This window comes from Tachysurus fulvidraco, chromosome 22 (assembly GCF_022655615.1).
Source record: "Tachysurus fulvidraco isolate hzauxx_2018 chromosome 22, HZAU_PFXX_2.0, whole genome shotgun sequence".
NCBI classification, from domain to species: Eukaryota; Metazoa; Chordata; class Actinopteri; order Siluriformes; family Bagridae; genus Tachysurus; species Tachysurus fulvidraco.
The window spans coordinates 7,156,744-7,174,435 of record NC_062539.1 but is presented as its reverse complement, the minus strand read 5'-3'; the positions used below and the strand labels follow the sequence as shown (position 1 = coordinate 7,174,435).

At 37.5% G+C, this 17,692-nt stretch overlaps 2 protein-coding genes and 1 long non-coding RNA gene across 5 annotated transcripts in view; 1 reads left to right on the top strand and 2 right to left on the bottom strand.

The window, feature by feature from the left end:
• Nucleotides 1-390: 390 nt before the first annotated feature.
• On the bottom strand, nucleotides 391-2,559 carry LOC113645282 (anti-dorsalizing morphogenic protein). The gene is made up of 5 exons (XM_027150801.2): nucleotides 2,018-2,559; nucleotides 1,760-1,896; nucleotides 1,537-1,659; nucleotides 1,226-1,421; nucleotides 391-1,119 (listed from the first exon to the last, which is right to left on the bottom strand). Exons 1-5 carry the CDS (start codon nucleotides 2,322-2,324, stop codon nucleotides 692-694), a joined length of 1,191 nt encoding a protein of 396 aa, XP_027006602.2. The 5' UTR covers nucleotides 2,325-2,559; the 3' UTR covers nucleotides 391-691.
• Nucleotides 2,144-17,692, top strand: part of LOC113645286 — a 31,048-nt gene continuing 15,499 nt past the window's right edge. The window contains exons 1-7 of one of the 3 annotated variants that reach the window (XR_007139165.1): nucleotides 2,144-2,460; nucleotides 5,317-5,666; nucleotides 6,252-6,501; nucleotides 7,335-7,479; nucleotides 10,781-10,916; nucleotides 11,120-11,225; nucleotides 16,826-17,250. This is a non-coding gene — a long non-coding RNA (uncharacterized LOC113645286). Of the gene's footprint in view, nucleotides 2,461-5,316; nucleotides 5,694-6,251; nucleotides 6,502-7,334; nucleotides 7,480-10,780; nucleotides 10,917-11,119; nucleotides 11,226-16,825; nucleotides 17,251-17,692 lie in introns of those variants that run through there. The other 2 variants (XR_007139166.1, XR_007139167.1) reach the window with 2 other exon arrangements.
• pnhd (pinhead) lies at nucleotides 4,574-8,214 on the bottom strand. Its single transcript, XM_027150803.2, has 7 exons — nucleotides 8,160-8,214; nucleotides 7,697-7,792; nucleotides 7,320-7,450; nucleotides 6,745-7,021; nucleotides 6,269-6,450; nucleotides 5,407-5,465; nucleotides 4,574-4,871 (listed from the first exon to the last, which is right to left on the bottom strand). Exons 1-7 carry the CDS (start codon nucleotides 8,212-8,214, stop codon nucleotides 4,721-4,723), a joined length of 951 nt encoding a protein of 316 aa, XP_027006604.2. The 3' UTR covers nucleotides 4,574-4,720.

Here is a 17,692-nt window from a genome sequence, read left to right as displayed (position 1 = left end):
TTGAATACATTACTACTAATACAATTGTTATCTGTTTAATATTAGTTACTTTTGAATAGGCTTCTTTGATATTTTATTATATTACATATAATTATAATTTTCATAATTCTGAAACCAATGAATCTCATCAGTTTTGTGAATGAATCAACTGCATATGTACTGTATGCAGAAACAAACTGCAGTGCGAGCTCAGTCCCTTCATTTCAGTGGGCTGATAGACTGAAATTCACTCCTATTTAACACGTTCTGATTGATTTTCACACATTACGTTATATTTCGCCAAGAATGTGATTCGTCCTATTGTTTGTTTGTTTGTTTTCAATCAAGAAATGAATGGAATTTATGTCAACAAACAATAACTTCAAGCCATTTTTTACAATTTATTTAAACTTTATAATAGTTCACCACATGCAATATACAAATTTACAGTCCCCCACTCAAGCTCCTCCATATATTAGTATTTATGTCTATTTACATATCATACAAAGAAGCAGTCTGTAATATCAGCTGGGTTCCAGTCCAGATTTTACATCATACCACACACTATTCATCAATGCTTCTGATTTTGCAGTAGAGTAGCAAAATCTCATGATCAACCCTAAATATTTTGTATAATCAGTGAAACACATTCCTACTTCCTACATCTGAACTGTTTTTTTTTTAAATACACAATATATACAGATTTATGATCTCAGTGGCAACCACAGCTTCCTGCCACCATGTCATCATACTGCTTTAGAACTACATTCTCATCATCATCAAAGTACAGGAGGTTGATCGAGAAGAGCTTGTCGGGAACACAGCATGGTGTCTCTATGCCTTTGGTGAGCTTGAGGGCGTTTATGATGGATTGCACTGTAGCATGGTTTGTGGGTCTCATGTTTTGTCCCAGGGGAAAGGGACAGGACCCTTTGCAATGGTACGCATTGTAGCCACGGGGAGACACGATCCATCCAGACCAACCAATCTCCTCAAAGTCAACGTAGAGTGGCAATCTTTGGCAAGGCTTCCTATCTGGGTCTTCGTCATAGTCAAGGGAGCGAGCACTGCGATGACGAGGGACTGTGAGTGTCAGGCTGGGCAAAGGGAGCTTGGGCCTTGCTGATGAATCATCAGATCCTAGAGAGGAGAAGTAGTACATATTAAAGGATCTGTTGCAACATCAGGATACTTTTTCCTCTGCTGAAGAGAAGGACACTGAAACTACCATAACGTTTTTCTTTACCTTTCAGAACACCTTCTGGAGGTGTGACACGTCTGCCATCGTCAGTGAAGAGGACCAGCATGGGCTGCTTGCTGTGATGGTGGCTGTGCCCTGAGGCAAAACGCACAGACCTCATGTCCAGCTGAATGCCTGCCAGAGTCCGCACAGTCACCATGAGACCCAGATTACTGTTCTCATCTGTCATCCAAGTACGGACCTGCAAAAAAGATGTCCTAAGTTATTAGTTGTCTCCAACGTTAGCATACATGGAAAAACTATTTGTCATGAGCTCAATTTGCGAAAAGGATTTTAACGTCAAGGTTTCAACTCACCGCTTGTGTGATGGTGAAAACTTCCCAGCCGTTAGAATGAACGGGAATAAGTCTTGAAGACACGAGCCTCTTTCCTTGTGAAACGTTCAATTTAGCATTGTCAAGAAGCTGATAGACACTGACCTGTGGATAAAAGGCAGAGGATTTTGTCTACTCTTCATCCGTTTCTCATTTTTGAGTTCTCTCTCTCTCTCTTTATAAATATATATATATGGATCTTTACCTGACAGAAGTGATGTCTGTTGAATGTGAGAGATGCCTGAGGTCTCAGTTTGAACAGATGCAGCTCTGCTGTAAGAACCTTCTCATTTCTAGCCACAGTGGACAAGTTGAACATGAACTCGACCTGATGACTGTGTACTGTTCCACATAGAGATAAGAAAAAGATAACAACAAAAAAAATCTTTTAGACATAGTACAGAAGCAGCACCTGGTTAGCCATCAATTTTGAGAAATAGAATAAGAATAAATAATAGCTTACATTTGTCAAAGAAACTGCGTACTGTGTTTCCTTCCAGTAAAGTAGGGTCTTTGGTGACACCGTCCACATCCGCCACAGTGTTGTACAAATCGAGCATGTACTGAGGAGGCTGTTTGTGTCCTCGTCCAGGAGAAGCAGGAGGATCCTCCATCCCAAAAACCTCCAAAAGGCGTTTAATAGCAGCCAAACGAACCTCCTTCGATTCGTTTTCCACTGGAAATCGGTTTTCTGAGTAGTCAATAGAAGGCCTAGAGTTAACCAGGCCAGCTATAGAGACGATGGAGATGAAGACGACGGCGGAAAACATGTCGATCTGGAAACTTCGTGTTCAACTGAAGAGACTGAATGAACACCTCAACATCAGGAGCGTTTTATATGAAATCCGTTAGCGCCGTTCAGGTCATCGGTAAACAGCGATAAAGAGGTGCTATTTGGTCGCAAATGTAAGTCAATAATCGGCGAAATGTAGCGCAAAGCTAAATGGTGGTGTTAACAAGGTGTGAACCTGACTGGGTGATCAGTCCTCTGCAGCTCTCCTCCACTCCCCAGACAACACACGAAGGGTTTTTTTTATAAAGTTTACAGCAGTCGGATTAAAGATATATTAAAATAATAATGTGGATATTATAAAGAGAATTTATTTAAACAGTTATTTTTTTGTGAAAATGTGAAGATAGGGATAGAGTTAGCTATTAGCTTGTATGGAGAAGGAAGTTTGCTCACCACAGGCGGCTAACGTCCCTTTAATCGGATCCATTAATTTAGACAAACGAGGATAATTTAATACAGACACAATAATTACATTGACAAACAAAACGGAAACCGCTTGCGACACCTGCACAAATACAGTCAGAGAAGTCTGGTTAAGCGACATATTTAAAAAAAAAAAAAAAAACATAGCTTGAATCTCGTGGAAGCTTTATGCTAATCAGCCCATTAATTAGCATTAGCATAAATAGTCGCAAATCCCTCGGTTTGAAAAGACCACAGTCATCGGTTGTTAATGAAAACATATCCTGTGGGAGAACAAATTTTACTTTGTCACCTAATTTAAAATGTGTGATCGTTGCTTTGCCCTGGAGGACTATATTTATTAACGCTAAAAAAAATATCAGCTCGATTGTTATGCAGTTGTTATTAGCATGTAGCTTTACGGTGCTCTTAGAAAGCCATTTTTTCCCCTCTAAGTATATTCGATGTTTATAAATGTATTCGGTTTGTTTAAAAAATGTATATATATATATATATATATATATATATATATATATATATATATACATATATATATATATATAATTATGGGTGTTCAACATATTAAAATATTTTCAGATTTTAGGGTAATATTTATATATTTTTGGATGCCCTGGCTGGCATTAAGGAGCTTAAAAGTGATTTATGGAGATAAACCGCAGCTACAGAAAGTCTGTCGTCTGTTTACTTGTCTTCAAAGCCAAAACAAAACAGAAAAAAGCGTGTGTAAATATAATGGATCCTTCAGATGTGTGGTGTTTTCTCACCAGACTATGGTAAATCACACACACTTGTGACTTCTGTGATTTCTTTATTTACACGTGGAAGCACTATCTGTTGAAAAACAACATGAAAGGCAATTCAAGGACAGTTCACTTCTCTCAGTTATAAAAAGAAATGATAAATATCGTGCATGCTCTTTTTCTTGAAAGTCCCTTCACCTTTGCACTTAAATTCCAATCCCTTAAATCAGAATTTATGGAGACGATCACATAATATTGTTTATAATTACCATATAATTGATCACATGACCACCTTTATTTAAAGCACACACGCTCTATAAACCTATAAAAATACACATGTTATAAAATATTTGACACAGACAAGCTCATTATTATTGAGAAAAAAATGTATAAAACTTTATTATATTCAAATTACATGAACTTTTATTTATTGCACACGATTTGAAGTATAAAAAGTTGCAAAACTGATATGTTTTCAAAATAAAATACAGCACATGTGACCAGACAGTATTTGTGCTCTACTATCGCTTGGTCAAATTCTTGTTATTTTGTGCAGATTCTGAATTTTTTTTTTTACACAAACGTTTACAATTTATTTTATCCGCTGCTACGACTTTCAGCATTGTGGCGAAATAAATAAATAAATAAACTGTTTGTGAATTAATTCCTAAAAAGCTGTATGGTTCTGTCCACCTAGTAAAATTAATGTACTCAATGTATGTACAAAAATGATTTTTATATTATATTGTAATAACAAATCTTTAACAAATGTAATACAAATAAACTGTTTTCCCCCATATAATGTAATATAACAAAAAAATAAGTATTTCCTTTTACAAGATGTTGTTTCTTGTTCATTTTATTGGCCCATATTGAACAATAATAAGCTTGACTGTACATGACTTTAATTAATGGCATCAAATTTATTTACAAAATTCTATTTACATATTTTACATATATTACAGGGACAGCTGAAAGAGGTCAACTGTAATTTTGCATGAGCGAAGCAGCTGTTCACAACAAGAGGAAAAAAAATCCATGTCTGCTAAACAGTATGTCACAATACCAGAACACCGGGTGCTATTTTAACATAATAGATTTGAGTTATAGATTCCGACCTATAACGTGCTTCTGCATTCACACGGTCAACACGAGTCAAGTCCACTTGGTTGGTGCAGTGTGTGAGCACTTTCAGTAGAGGTCACTGTGCTTAAGACTGGCAGAGGCACGAGGTGATGGCCAACACCGTTCGGGTTTGTCCATGCTGATTGAGAAACGTGTGGCTCTCGTAGCCTTGTGGAACGCACGCGCTGCCTTGTCCCTCTGCCCACAGCAGACACTCCGCCGAATCAGACGCACTCCTGAACAGAAAGGTTTGAGTCAGGAATTAGAGTGGTTTACATGATCCTGATTGATGCACATTACTTTATAACTGGTGTGTGCTGGATATAGAATTTTCAATTATTTCACAGTTTTTATTTGTATTTGAATTTTTTCCTCACAGCCTACATTTTATTTAGTTGCCAGAACACTGAAAACATCTCTATCTCTGGTAGCAGCCGTTCAGTTCCCCAGAGAGTTTATATACATTTGCCATACATTATTGATGCACATTGTTAAAAGGTAAAAAACCACCTTTTTAATTATTGTTGCTGTTTTGCCGTCAACTATCGGTAAATTTCAATCACTAGCAAGAGCAGTTAATTTAATATTCTGTTTTATGTGTCATTCTGGTCTGGTTTGTATTATTGAATTGGAATCACTGTTAATTGTGCTAATGTGTGTTTTTATCTCATTTCTCTTTAGTTTGTTCAAGAGCACACAAAGTGAATCCAGCCTTTCTTGCGCTGAAGGTTTGTTATTTAGCTGTGTTGTATCAGCTGTTTTAAAGCATACCTTAGAAGACAGCGGTTTCCTGAGGTGCAGCTTCCCAAACATCTCCCCACATCTATTTCCTGCAAGACAATTAGCAAGACAAGAGACAGAGGCAATCAGCTCACCACAAGCCGCTAACATTCACCGGTGCGCTCGAAACCAAAGGCGGGGGACTGGGTTCTGTTCTCTTAACATGATAAACACTTTGATTTGGCACCTGCTGGGGCCATTTGTGATCCTCTGGCTTCACACCTCTGAAGAGCTGCGACAGATGGCCAAAGGTTTGCTCAAACAACTCCACAAAAGAGGTTTGGTCTTGTAAAATAGCATAACCGACTCTGAATAACTCATTATTCTAAACATTTTATCATTAAGGATCCTGTAGTAGTACGAGAGTATTGTTGTCATATCATCATACTTCAGATTACTTTTATAATAAACTTCTGTGTCATCGTCTGCACACATATATTGAACTAGAGATGTATTACAAGTAAATAAATGTAAAAAGGATTAGTCAGGCTCAAAGCAAGGATAATTTGGGTGTCAACAGTAAGATGTGGATTGCAGTTGGGGGAAATGGATCATTGGTTTAACCTTTGTGTCTGGCAAATGGGTCTCATTTATTAGTCTTGGCTAACACCAAATGGAAACGACTAATTTCCTCTTTAAGTGAAAGCCGTTATCCGCAGACTAAACTTTCTTAAGCTGTATGTGCTTTAGACGTCAGCTTAAACACAACAACAAAAAAAATATAAAATGACTACAGTCACAGCAGTGCTGTCTGTGTTTGTTTATTTATTTATTTAATCTATCTATTTATTTATCTATCTATTTATTTGTTTGTTCGTTTGTTTGTTTATTTTCAGGATATTTGAAAACCCACCTTTAGTTTTTCTTCCTTGAGCCCGTCTTCATTGTACGTGATCTCATAATGATATTCCACATATGGGATTCTGTAGCAGCCTTCTTTCATATCGCATCCGGCCACCGTCTGAATCAGCTCCACTTTATTAGGCGTGTCCACAACAGCAGAATCGAACTTAGTAGGAACGCAGGAAAAGCCCTCTGTGGAAAATAAGTGTACATTATCCACGATGAAGCTAACATATGCTGAAGGTATCAGTCAGTCATGGAAGAAGGTTACATTTTACACCAGTGGTTTGTTAAATAAAATGTTTGCAGCTGATGTTTAAATTTGAATTCTCAATAAAAGTAATAAGGGCATCACAGAGGGAACGGGGAATAGTGGAAATGGCCTATATAGGGTTATTAAAAATAGCCAAGACTGAAATCTTTGCATTTTCATAGCATGTCTATGGGCATCATTTTTTGTTTTGTTTTGTTTTGCTCATTTCTTACCTGGTTCACCTTTGGATCCCACACACTTGCCCACGTCTATAACAGTCTCATAAGGCGTTTCAAAGAGGTAGGTTCTGAGCGAGGGTGCTCGGACACAGCGGGTCACTTTGGCCTCACAGTGGCAGTCCTCAATGATTTCCACCTCACGCAGGCCGTCCATGAGCATCACTTTGTCCACACGCAGTCCTGTGGGTTCACAGGTCATGCTGGTGCCGCACGAGGGAAGGTTTCCCCCAAATCCTCCGAACTCATGAGAGGGCGCTCCTGGAGTTCGCATCTGCAAACAAAAGGGACTGTGTATTACTATTGGAACGAGGCCAGTAGGGATGGGTGATATGAGATAAAATATATCACAGTATACAATATACAGGTTTCCTAACAGTAGTTTTGCTTTTCAAAATATATCTACAAAATGTGTACAAATGAACATGATTTAAATTATTTTAAATTATTTTAAAATAAAAATATATATTATTTATAAGTTTGCATGTTACTGAAGTAGCAAAATCATGTGTTCAGTATCACCCATTTTTTAAAAAAAGTCTTCCTCTTTGCCATTTATAGACTCTTAATACCTTTTTGTCTCTCAGGAAGTCCAGCATGGAGGAGTAGCCTTGCATTCCTGCCTCAAAGGATGAGGGTTGCGCATGGCCGCAGGTCGTTCGACACATGCCCACATCCACGTTCACTGGACTGCCTAAGATATCTGAATAACAGCGGATGGACAAAAAGACCGTAAGTTCAATACTATTAATTATTAACTGTTTCCATTTTATTGAAGCATAAGGAAAAGACTTGTGGTTAGCTGCTTTAGTCCAAATGCAGTGTGCAGCTTTATAAGTTTTATTAAGAGGTTTATTAGATCAAGCAAGTGGCCAGGATTGTGTCACAGCTGTTAGTTCTGTTTAGGGCTGATAGGGGGCGCTATGGCACACGTCCAACCGTTCCTCACCTTGTCCTATGTAGATGAAGTGACTCTGGCGTCTGCAACAAGCTCTCTCTGCAAACAGATTCCTCGGCTCTATGTGCATGTTCAGTACAGCTGTCACTGTGAAAGATGTGTGAAATGACAAAGAGGTCGAATGATCAGCATTGCTGCAATACACAGTCTGAACGATTTGTGCAGATCTTTATTGAATTTACAAGTGAACATTTACTTCATGAAGACACCTATGCCTTAAAGCAACTCTTCACCCATTAATAATGACTCCTTATATCATTTATTGTGTCACCATTTTAGCCAGTTCTACCTTTCTGTTAATAATACATACTTTCTTATACGGAAACAGATTAATCTACTGAAAAAAAATCTTTTTAAATCTACCCAATCACAGCCAAGGTCCCAAACAGATGACACGATGAGCTATCCACATGAAATCAGTGCCACAAAAGAGGACAGTAAGGACAGTACTTACAGCTCTGATGACACAAAGAGAGAAGCAGGAACATGTCCAACAGCACCATATCCATAGCAGTACTCCTTGGAGATAGACACACAAACTAAACACGTACCCGGTCTTGCCTGACTGGCCCTCCTTGTTCTTGCTCGTTGGGATATTTATACATGGCCACAAATGTCACTGGCTAAATGAAAGGGGTGAGGAATAATCAAATTTCCATCATTCTAATGCCTGCTCCTAGGCGGGGGCCACATCAAAGGGAAGTACCTGTAGAGGTTTTCACCTCTTAAGGCAAAGCCCCCTTGTTTATGTTGTGAGATCTCAGCGGGTCGCTGCGTCGACCAGGCCCGCTCTTTCTCTAATGAACTGCTTAAGGGGCTTTGAGGCTCTAAGCACCTCTCATTGAAAGGCATTATTCACCTTTTATCTCTGGAGGAAGGTGTTTAGCACCTCCGCTTAAATCAAAACGAGACTCGCGACAAGGAAAACTTGCTGTGCGTGGCAGAAAAGCACCTCCTGCTGAGGACAGCAGCACCTTCACGTTTATTCAGGACGAGCCAAATGGCATGAGAGAGAGAAAGAAAGAAAGAAAGAAAGAGGTCAAAGCAACATATACATATTCTTTTTCTCTTAAGAAAATTGATGGGATTTTGTAGTGTATATATATATATATATATATATATATATATATATATATATATATATATATATATATATTCATTTTAGGCCGTTAAACAACTCTTCAAATTAAAAATGCTGAGCAAGAACAATACAACCTGTTTCTCAAACTGTAATGCTATTAAGATCTTAACTGGTAGTTATTTAGTATTTATTTTGCATACATTATGTAATAGTGGTACGTAATACGTGTTTGACTCACCTATTAATTACTATTATTACCTATTACCTATTTTTGTCAGTACTTTCAGTGGCACTGTATGAGAGATTAGTTCTTACAGTTTCATGACCCTTCAAATTAATTTATCATTTAAATTTACAGGCTATTTTATCTTTATTTTTCTTCTATCCAAGCTCAGTCTTGTTTTTTTTTTTTTGTTGTTGTTGTTGTTGTTTGTTGTTTTCGTAAGTGTATTCAGCCAGCCGAATTAAAGTATTTCCGTTCTTTGATCTGTTGTCTGACCAATTTCCACCTCACTCATAATCAGTGATCTTGAGTTACACCTTCGAAACATCCCACACGTTAATCACACTGACACCAGCTCAGTTTCTGCGTCTGATCCAGTTAAAAGGAGGCCTAAATGACACCTAATCACTCATCCACCAGCATCACGCCTCAATTACCGCAGCTAATTGTTTCTTTCCATAAATCATGATAGGATTATTAGAAACCCAGTCTGTCAGAGGGAAATATTATGAACCATTAATTACATTTCCGTTAAATAGATGAAGCAAAAGTAACATCAAAGCTTAAAAGTTTTCCTTCCTTGCAGGAAATGCTATTTGTAGTGCATTTCTTTTCTCAAATCCAAAACTTTTAAATGATAATAGGACAAAGGGCAGCGTTAGAGGCTGCATACGCATTTGAACTGTGGGAACAAGATGAAGAAGGAAGATTTCTAAATCACATGGGCTCAAATCAGCACAACTGTGCTTTACTATAGGCATCATTACACACATCGTTCTATTTTTTTTTTCATTATGTAGACAGTTTCATGAAAAAATCAGCGATTGAACGTCACAATAGTACATTACTAAGATTTGTATTTTATGAATAATATAACAGTATCATAATATTACAGTAATAATCAATTATAAAAGAGTTTTCTATTGATAGTGTTTTGTTCTGTCTAAATTAGTTCTGTGTGGAACCTCATCAAGAAGAAAAACGACAGAATTTTAATAGGTTTAATAGGTTGCATAGATTAAGTTTGTCCTTACCTGAAACTTTCTCTAATGGAGAAACACTTTGTTAAAATGAGAATAGTTACCCCAGTGGGACAAACCATGGAATGCCATCCCAAGTTTCAGTGTTTTTCCTAGCCTTAATTTTTTTCTCCTAGAGTTTTATTTTATTATTATTATTATTATTATTATTATTATTATTATTATTATTATTATTATTATTATTATTATTTTGTTTAAATTTATTTATTTATTTATTTATTTATTTATTTATTTATTTATTTATTACGTGTTATGTATTGGTCGACTGCAGAATGATTTGTTCTCCGACTAAATATGCATTCATTGCTAGTATGTGTGTATATGTGTGTACTGTATATGCATGCAAATCTTCATTTCCCATTTGAACGCAAAGGCCGAATAGTAGACACCAGGAATCCATAATCCCTTTACTGTCTTGATAATGATTGAATGCCCTACATGTGTGACCCATACCTTTGTATGTAGGTCAAACAAAAAGTCTGTCTGCTGGATTCAAGTGTATACTGTATGTATACACCATTATAGGAGACAGCATCTTGTGCTGTAGAAGCTGTCCTTATGTAAAATTCTGCCTGTCAATGCTGCATCTACAGTATAATGTGCTCAGGAATATGATGTATAACAGTTCACTTAGCAATCGTAACAAATTTATCTAACAGTCATAACAATCAGAAAAGTGTGGCAGTGAGCAGAGGTGGTATCGATTGATTAATTTTGTCACTTTGCACAAGGCTCCTGGTTTCTTCCTCAGTCACTATTTGATGTCGGGATTCAAGACATCAGCACAGCCTTAACAGTCCTGACACCCAGTGCATCTTGGGAAGCAGAACTACGCTAATGCTGTACATATTAACAAGGACATTGACGGTACAACCTAAGATACTGTAATCTGTAAATATTTTATCCTAACAGCCCAAAGAAATATTTAAAATGAAGAATCTAAATGGCTTTTTATGGTCTGAAAGGCTGAGTGCAATACTTAAAAATACCACAAATATATTACTCTGCATACACCATTTTCTTTCTTTGTCTTTCTTGTGCTTTTTGATTTCCAACCTGCTCTATCACAGAAGCTGAGAAACTGGCTACAAGGAAACTGAATGAGCCTTCAGGGTGGACCTTTACTCCGGGATGTCCAGCAGGGGGAGACTTTCTCACAGGTTCTTTCTGCAGTGGGTGAGTCATCTGTCAAAAAGACAAGCCACCCAATATTTTGTTTGGTTTCTGGAATCAAAGCACAGAGCTAATAACATGCACGTTTTCTATTTATTTATTTTATAAATATGAAACATTACTCGAGCACTATCATGGTAAAGCTCTTTATGTCCAAATTTTGTGGACTCCTCAACCTGTTACTATTATGTGGGTCTTTAGCCAAATTGTTGCCACAAAGTTGAAAACACACAGTCATCTAGAATGTGTTTTCATTTAATGGATTTTTCTCTACTGGAATGAAACTTGCTCTCTACTGGTCAAACTTGCTCCAAATGGACAGTGCCACTGAGCATAAAGCTCCATAATGGTATGATTTACCAAGGCTGGTGTTGAAGATCTTATAGCCCGAACCTTGACCTAAACCCTTTGAATACATTTATAATATATTGGAACATAGATTGTATACCAAGTGGGGATCTGAGTGACTTGAAAATTCCTAAGGCTCAGCAATGTGTGTGGGAAGAGAAAATTAACCTGTCTGGTCTGATCCCATAGAACAGGGGTATTCAATTAAAATTCAAAGAGGTCCAGTTACTAAAATTTCCTCCCAGCAAAGGTCAGATTCTTATATTGTCACTTAAAATAGTGTACCCTCATGTTAAAAAAAATCAATAACGCACATACATTTCTATATAATTTATTGTTAAATTTCAAGTGTTTTCAGTCTGAACTTGGATGGCACTTGAATGGAAAACAATACCGTAGTTGTCTTTACTACATGTCAAGTAACAGACAACAGTCACTGAATTTCTTCTGAATAAAATAAATAAAAAGTGCAAACACAACTTTGAGCAGCCTGAACTTAGGGCCTATATTTCAAGTAATGTAAAACATTCAGAATCTTTTGAATAAAATAAAAGTGCTTTTAATCTTTAAGAAAAAAATTAAACAAAAGACATTTGAGCTGCAACTTTTTTAAACATTAACTAATAACACAGGAACCTTTGGCAAAAGAACATTTCAGGTAAAATAGTACAGGGCAGAATTTACTGAATAAAAGAAAAGTGCAGAGCTTTGAGCAGCTCCCTTTTTCCTCTCTCCTTTCCATCTCTCCTTACTCCCTTTCCATCTTCCGTTCCTAGTGAGAGAAATGGGCATGTAACTGTCCTGCCAGGAGTTTGAATCTTAATTGTCCTGCCAGTGTAATTAGGTGCATTACTGCCACCTTCTGCTCTGGAGTATGGAACAGAAACAGTTTTTGGCTTGGCTTTTGATGACGCTCCTGTCGTAATAACTAGATTAACTGCGCATGAACGAAATTAATATCAAAGATCTTATATAATCTTATTATATTAGATTATAATAAGGAGATGCTTAATATGATAATATTAGAATTTTAACTGGTCCGGGCAGACCCGTCACTCGGTCCGGATCCGGACCGCGGTCCGCCATTTGGTGATGCCCGCCATAGAAGAAGTAATTTTTGCTGGAAATTTTGCTGGAAAAGTTAATGCTGGCTGATAGAATTGTGTCAGAACAGAACTGGACCATGGAGCAATAGAAGATGGTGGCCTGGTCTAACGAATCAGGCTTTTTTTTAAATCACGTACATGGCCAGGTGTGTGTGCATCACTTACCTTCGGATGACATGGCACCAAGAGCAGCAGTGCGATGCTCTAGGCAATGGTTTGTTGGGAAACTTTTGGTCTTGGCATTCATGTGGAAATTACTTTGACACCTACCACCTCCTTAAACATTGTTGCAGACCAAGTTCACCCCTTCATGGCAACGGTACTCCCTAATGGCAGTGGCATCCTTCAACAGGATAATGCCCCCTGCCACACTGCAAAAATTGTTCAGGAATGTTTGAGGAACAAGACAAAGAGTTGTAGAGCTGTAGACGTCCTCTGATCATGCATCAGTGGGATGTGCTGAATAAAATCCGATCCATGGAGGCCTCAACATATGGCACTTAAAGGATCTTCTGCTTGCTCTCATCTTGGTGTTAGTTACAATGTACTCTGTCATCCAGGTCATGTCCAGCATCTGTCTGAAAGGCAGTGAATCCTAACAGTCTTAACCAACAGTCCCAAATACAGCAGAATATCTGGCAGATCACACAAGGAAGCTCAACACATGAATGAGTTATTAAGGATGTGCTAGAGCTTTACAGAGGCGAATAATAATGCACAGCTGGACTGCAGAAGCCCATTAACTTGAGTGTATTGAATCATTCTGTACCATATTCAGAGGAGGATGGATGGATCCAGCTGATGGTGCATCCCAGAAACAAAACACCTCAACAGAGATTTCCATGTTTGGATTATCCAAAAATCATATAACTTTCATTTCTATAGAATAAAGTAGTGTAATAGTTACACTTTTAAAAGTAGCTGAGAGCCAATTAATGTCTAAACCACATTTTCATGGTGCAATTTTGTTATTCATACTGTACGATATAATACAGAAAAAAACACAGTGCGGTGCAATAACTGGCCACCCAAATATGTCTGTTTAATAGTGTCACATAATGTCACAATGAACATTCATCCACATCATTCATATTCTATAGAATCACAAGTAATACCCCACATCTTTCATTTACAAGAAGATAAACCTAACCTTTTTTTTTTTTACTGAAGTCCCAGAAGCTGTCAGTGGGTCCAGATTTACTTTCCTCACTCTCTCAAACCTTCTTATTACATACAATGTAGTACGTATTAAGTACTATGCTTTAAGACGTAACAGAGTGATTATCCAGGCTCTAAGAGATTTAGTCTTTTAGTGAGATTCTCAACAGAAATATGGTGCTGGGGATAACTGTATGAGGCTTTAGTAATAAATATGGCACATAGTATTATATACTATGTGTGATGTTGTGATGCACCGTGATGATAGCCACGTACAAAGCTATCAGGACGTATCTGTTTCTATTTACAAAGATATTGTTTTAACTCTGAAATATCTGGTAGGTACTTGGAATAACATGCGTATGTGATGCTCACCAGATGGCAACATAGTGAATGTTAGAAGTATGAAGTGAAGTAAGTTGTAGTTTATCTCCTCATGAATAGCAAACGTTCCCATAATTTTAGAAATATGTGACGCTTTTGGCCCAGTAGGACCATTTGGATGATCTTCAGGAGGAAATTCTTCTATACCTTCTTTTGAAAAACTGAAAGAGCCAAAATAAGTTTAGAAATATTTAGCTACAATTATACACATGTTAAGGGAAATACATCACAAAGATAAATCGAGAAATAAAGATTTTGTTTCATTATATATTTTTATAAAACGACTTATTAATCAGTTATAACATTTGTGTCGAGGACAAAAATACAAAATGACAACCAGTTATTAACAAATGTGTTAAAGGCAGATTTAATGCTTGTTATAAATAATAATTTCTGATGGGTTAATGGCATGCTTTGTGTGATAGCAAAGTATACAAATGGCAGAATTCATGGCACAATCCTTTTTTTTATTACGTTGATAATTTATTACAAAGTCATATTAATCCTATGCACATATAAAGTAACCTTAAAACCATAAGTTGTTCAAGGCTCTGGCTAGATTTTGCAGTAGACCCAGAAGCGACACTTTACTCCCCCTGCCAATAAAAAACGTTGACGTTTACTCTTCCTGCAATGATGATTTAAGATTTCCCTGTAAACTGAGTGTCGATTTCTGTACTGATACCTTGGCTTCTATTGAAATTGTGTTCTCCCATGTTCCATATCTGGCATAGCCCGGAGCCTACACTTACAGTGACGATCTCTCACTGTCCAGACAGGCTTTCAATAAGGAGCTTTTAGGAAAGCATGCATCTCTTATCAAACTTGTTGGGTTTTGTGAGAATGTAATTCTAATCATAATCCAGTAAATTCTGGGAAAATGAACAAGGCTTTGACAAGGCATGTCATGTGCCATGATAGCCAATCACTATATTTTATGCAATGGGAACCTAAGGGAATGAACCGAGGTCCAAAATTCATGTCAATTTAACTGACATTAAATTCTTTTAAACAGTAGAACCATTGTTATGCAATATCTGCAATATGAAGAATTACTGCATGGATACAATAACTGTCTATACATACAATAAATGTAATCAACATACAACATGATTATACTGCCTCTATCTGGAGCCAGTTGTAGAAGATCAAGTACAGGGTAGATATACATTTAGATAGATATATTAGATTAGATACACATTGGAAAAGATTAAGTGAAGAGGATTGCGTGTGCAATAACACACTTTTCTGTTTGCTTAAAGCAGCTCAGGACTCATTCAAATAATACATGAATTGTATTGTAAATGTAATACAGTACTTAAAAATAATACCTAAATAATACCAAAAACTTCAACCTCCATTAATTGCAATAGGAAAAAAATGAAGATAAGTTAAAGTTTTATGTAAATGTAACGGCAGGTTTGCATTGTAAATCATAGGTGGGAATCACTAATCATCAGTCATCCATGTGATTGCTAATACTGTATAGAAGCTTTTCATTCAGTTGTCAGCAAAATAACACTGAAAAAAATAATGCACAGTCACTGACAGTGAAATGAAACTTTTATCATGGACACTGATAGATTTTTTCAAAAGGAAATGCAAAAGGATTTGATTGGTTTAGCCTGACTGGCTACATATATAAATATAGCCATTTTGCAAATGCTTTGGCTCAAAGTAAACAATAAAAAGTGTAAATGTGATTAGGCAGGAAAGGTAGAATTAGGCCATGTCCTTAATTTGGCCCTGAATGGATGACTCAGTCAAACGTTAAAACGTCATGCGTCCAGCCTACTAAGGTGCAATTCAGCCAGAGTAATAGTAATTTTTACAGTTGGATCCTCATGTTTGCCCCTAAGATATTTTGTTTAGCAATTGGTCGGAACAGGAAGGCATTAATCACCAAGGAAGCCAATTCTGAAAATGTGCAGTGCTTAGATAGTATCTGAGCTAACATGCCTTGGCTCCGGCACGCTCCATCCGGGAAACGAAAAAGACAAAATTACCTACTGTCCAAAACTATGAGCTCCTTGCTCAGGCGTGCACTTTGTTGAAAACTGCAGCTGAAGTCGCTTGTGTATACATACACACTCAACTGAGCTTATAAAATGAGAACCACATTGCCAGTGAGTGTGGGATTGGTTGTAAACACATCTTGAACTTTGAATCAAGTCCAAATGCAATGAAAGTATAATCTTGAGTATGTGATTTCCCATGTCCCTAAAACAAACTATGCTGCTTGGCTTTCGTACTTCTTTACACGTGTAGACAAGCTTACAGAATTATAGGATTAGGCTCAGGCACTTCGTAAGACACATTATTGCACTTTGGAATAGTAAATGATATGAACCCCTGAGAAGGACCCTAGACCAATACAGACTGGTTGTACATAAACTTAGTGTATGTAAAAGACGTGGTTTTTGCCATATTTTCCCAAACTTGTGTGAATATATCAGAGTTGTATCTTATGCTAGGGGGCCCAGCATATGTGTCCCTAACACTTTTTCATAAAGCTGATAAGTATTTCACATATGTTATATGCTGAAATTTGCTGTGGGACATCGCTCGGCCCTTCTGCTCGGCTGTGGATGTCGCTCGGCTTTTCAGCACAGCTTTGGACGTCGCTCGGCCCTTCTGCTTGGCTGTGGGCATCGCTCGGCTCTTCTGCAAGGCTGTGGACATTGCTCAGCCTTTCTGCTCGGCTGTGGGCATCGCTCGGCTCCCACTGGCAACGCTGGACATTTTTCTGTTTGTACACTAGGGGGATATTGCTGCAGTTTGTTTATCTATGCCTTGTGTCTTTGTTTTGTTTTTTTGTATCACGTACGTAAGCCCCGTCCTTTCCTTATCCGTTCCTGCCTCTGCACACCTGTTCCTTGTGTTTCAATGATTGTCACTCCATTTATACCAGTTGTCTTGCATCTGTTGAGTCCTTGTGTTTTTGTTCCTGTTTCTGTGTTCCCATGTTTTGTGTTTACGGTTTCCTAGTGTTCCTAGTTATTTTTTCTCTAATTAAACCCCCTTTTACATTATTTCTGCACTTGGGTATGTATTTTATCTGTGAAGACATGCCCCTTTTTTCTGACAATCTATCCATTCATCCATCCATCCATTCATCCATCCGGCTTCAGTATGGGATCCATTGCCAAATAACCTTTCAGGGTGTCTCGAGACACTGTGGCATACAGTACATTTGTGAAGTGATTCCTAAATTTTAGGACAGTAGGTTTGCATGTGACCAGTTTCCAAAGATGGTTCTTAAAATTTGAAGATTAAACAAAAACATGAACCGTCTGGAGGGAAAACAGTTAGGCTTTTATTTCAAAGAACAGCATCCTAATTGTGAAGCACGGGACTGGCAGCACAGTGTTGTGCAGTGTATTGCTTTAAAAAGGACTGGTACTTTTCGGCAAAAAAATTGTTTAGAAATACCTCCAGATAGCAGCCTGGAAGTAAAAACCTGGTCACAGCTGG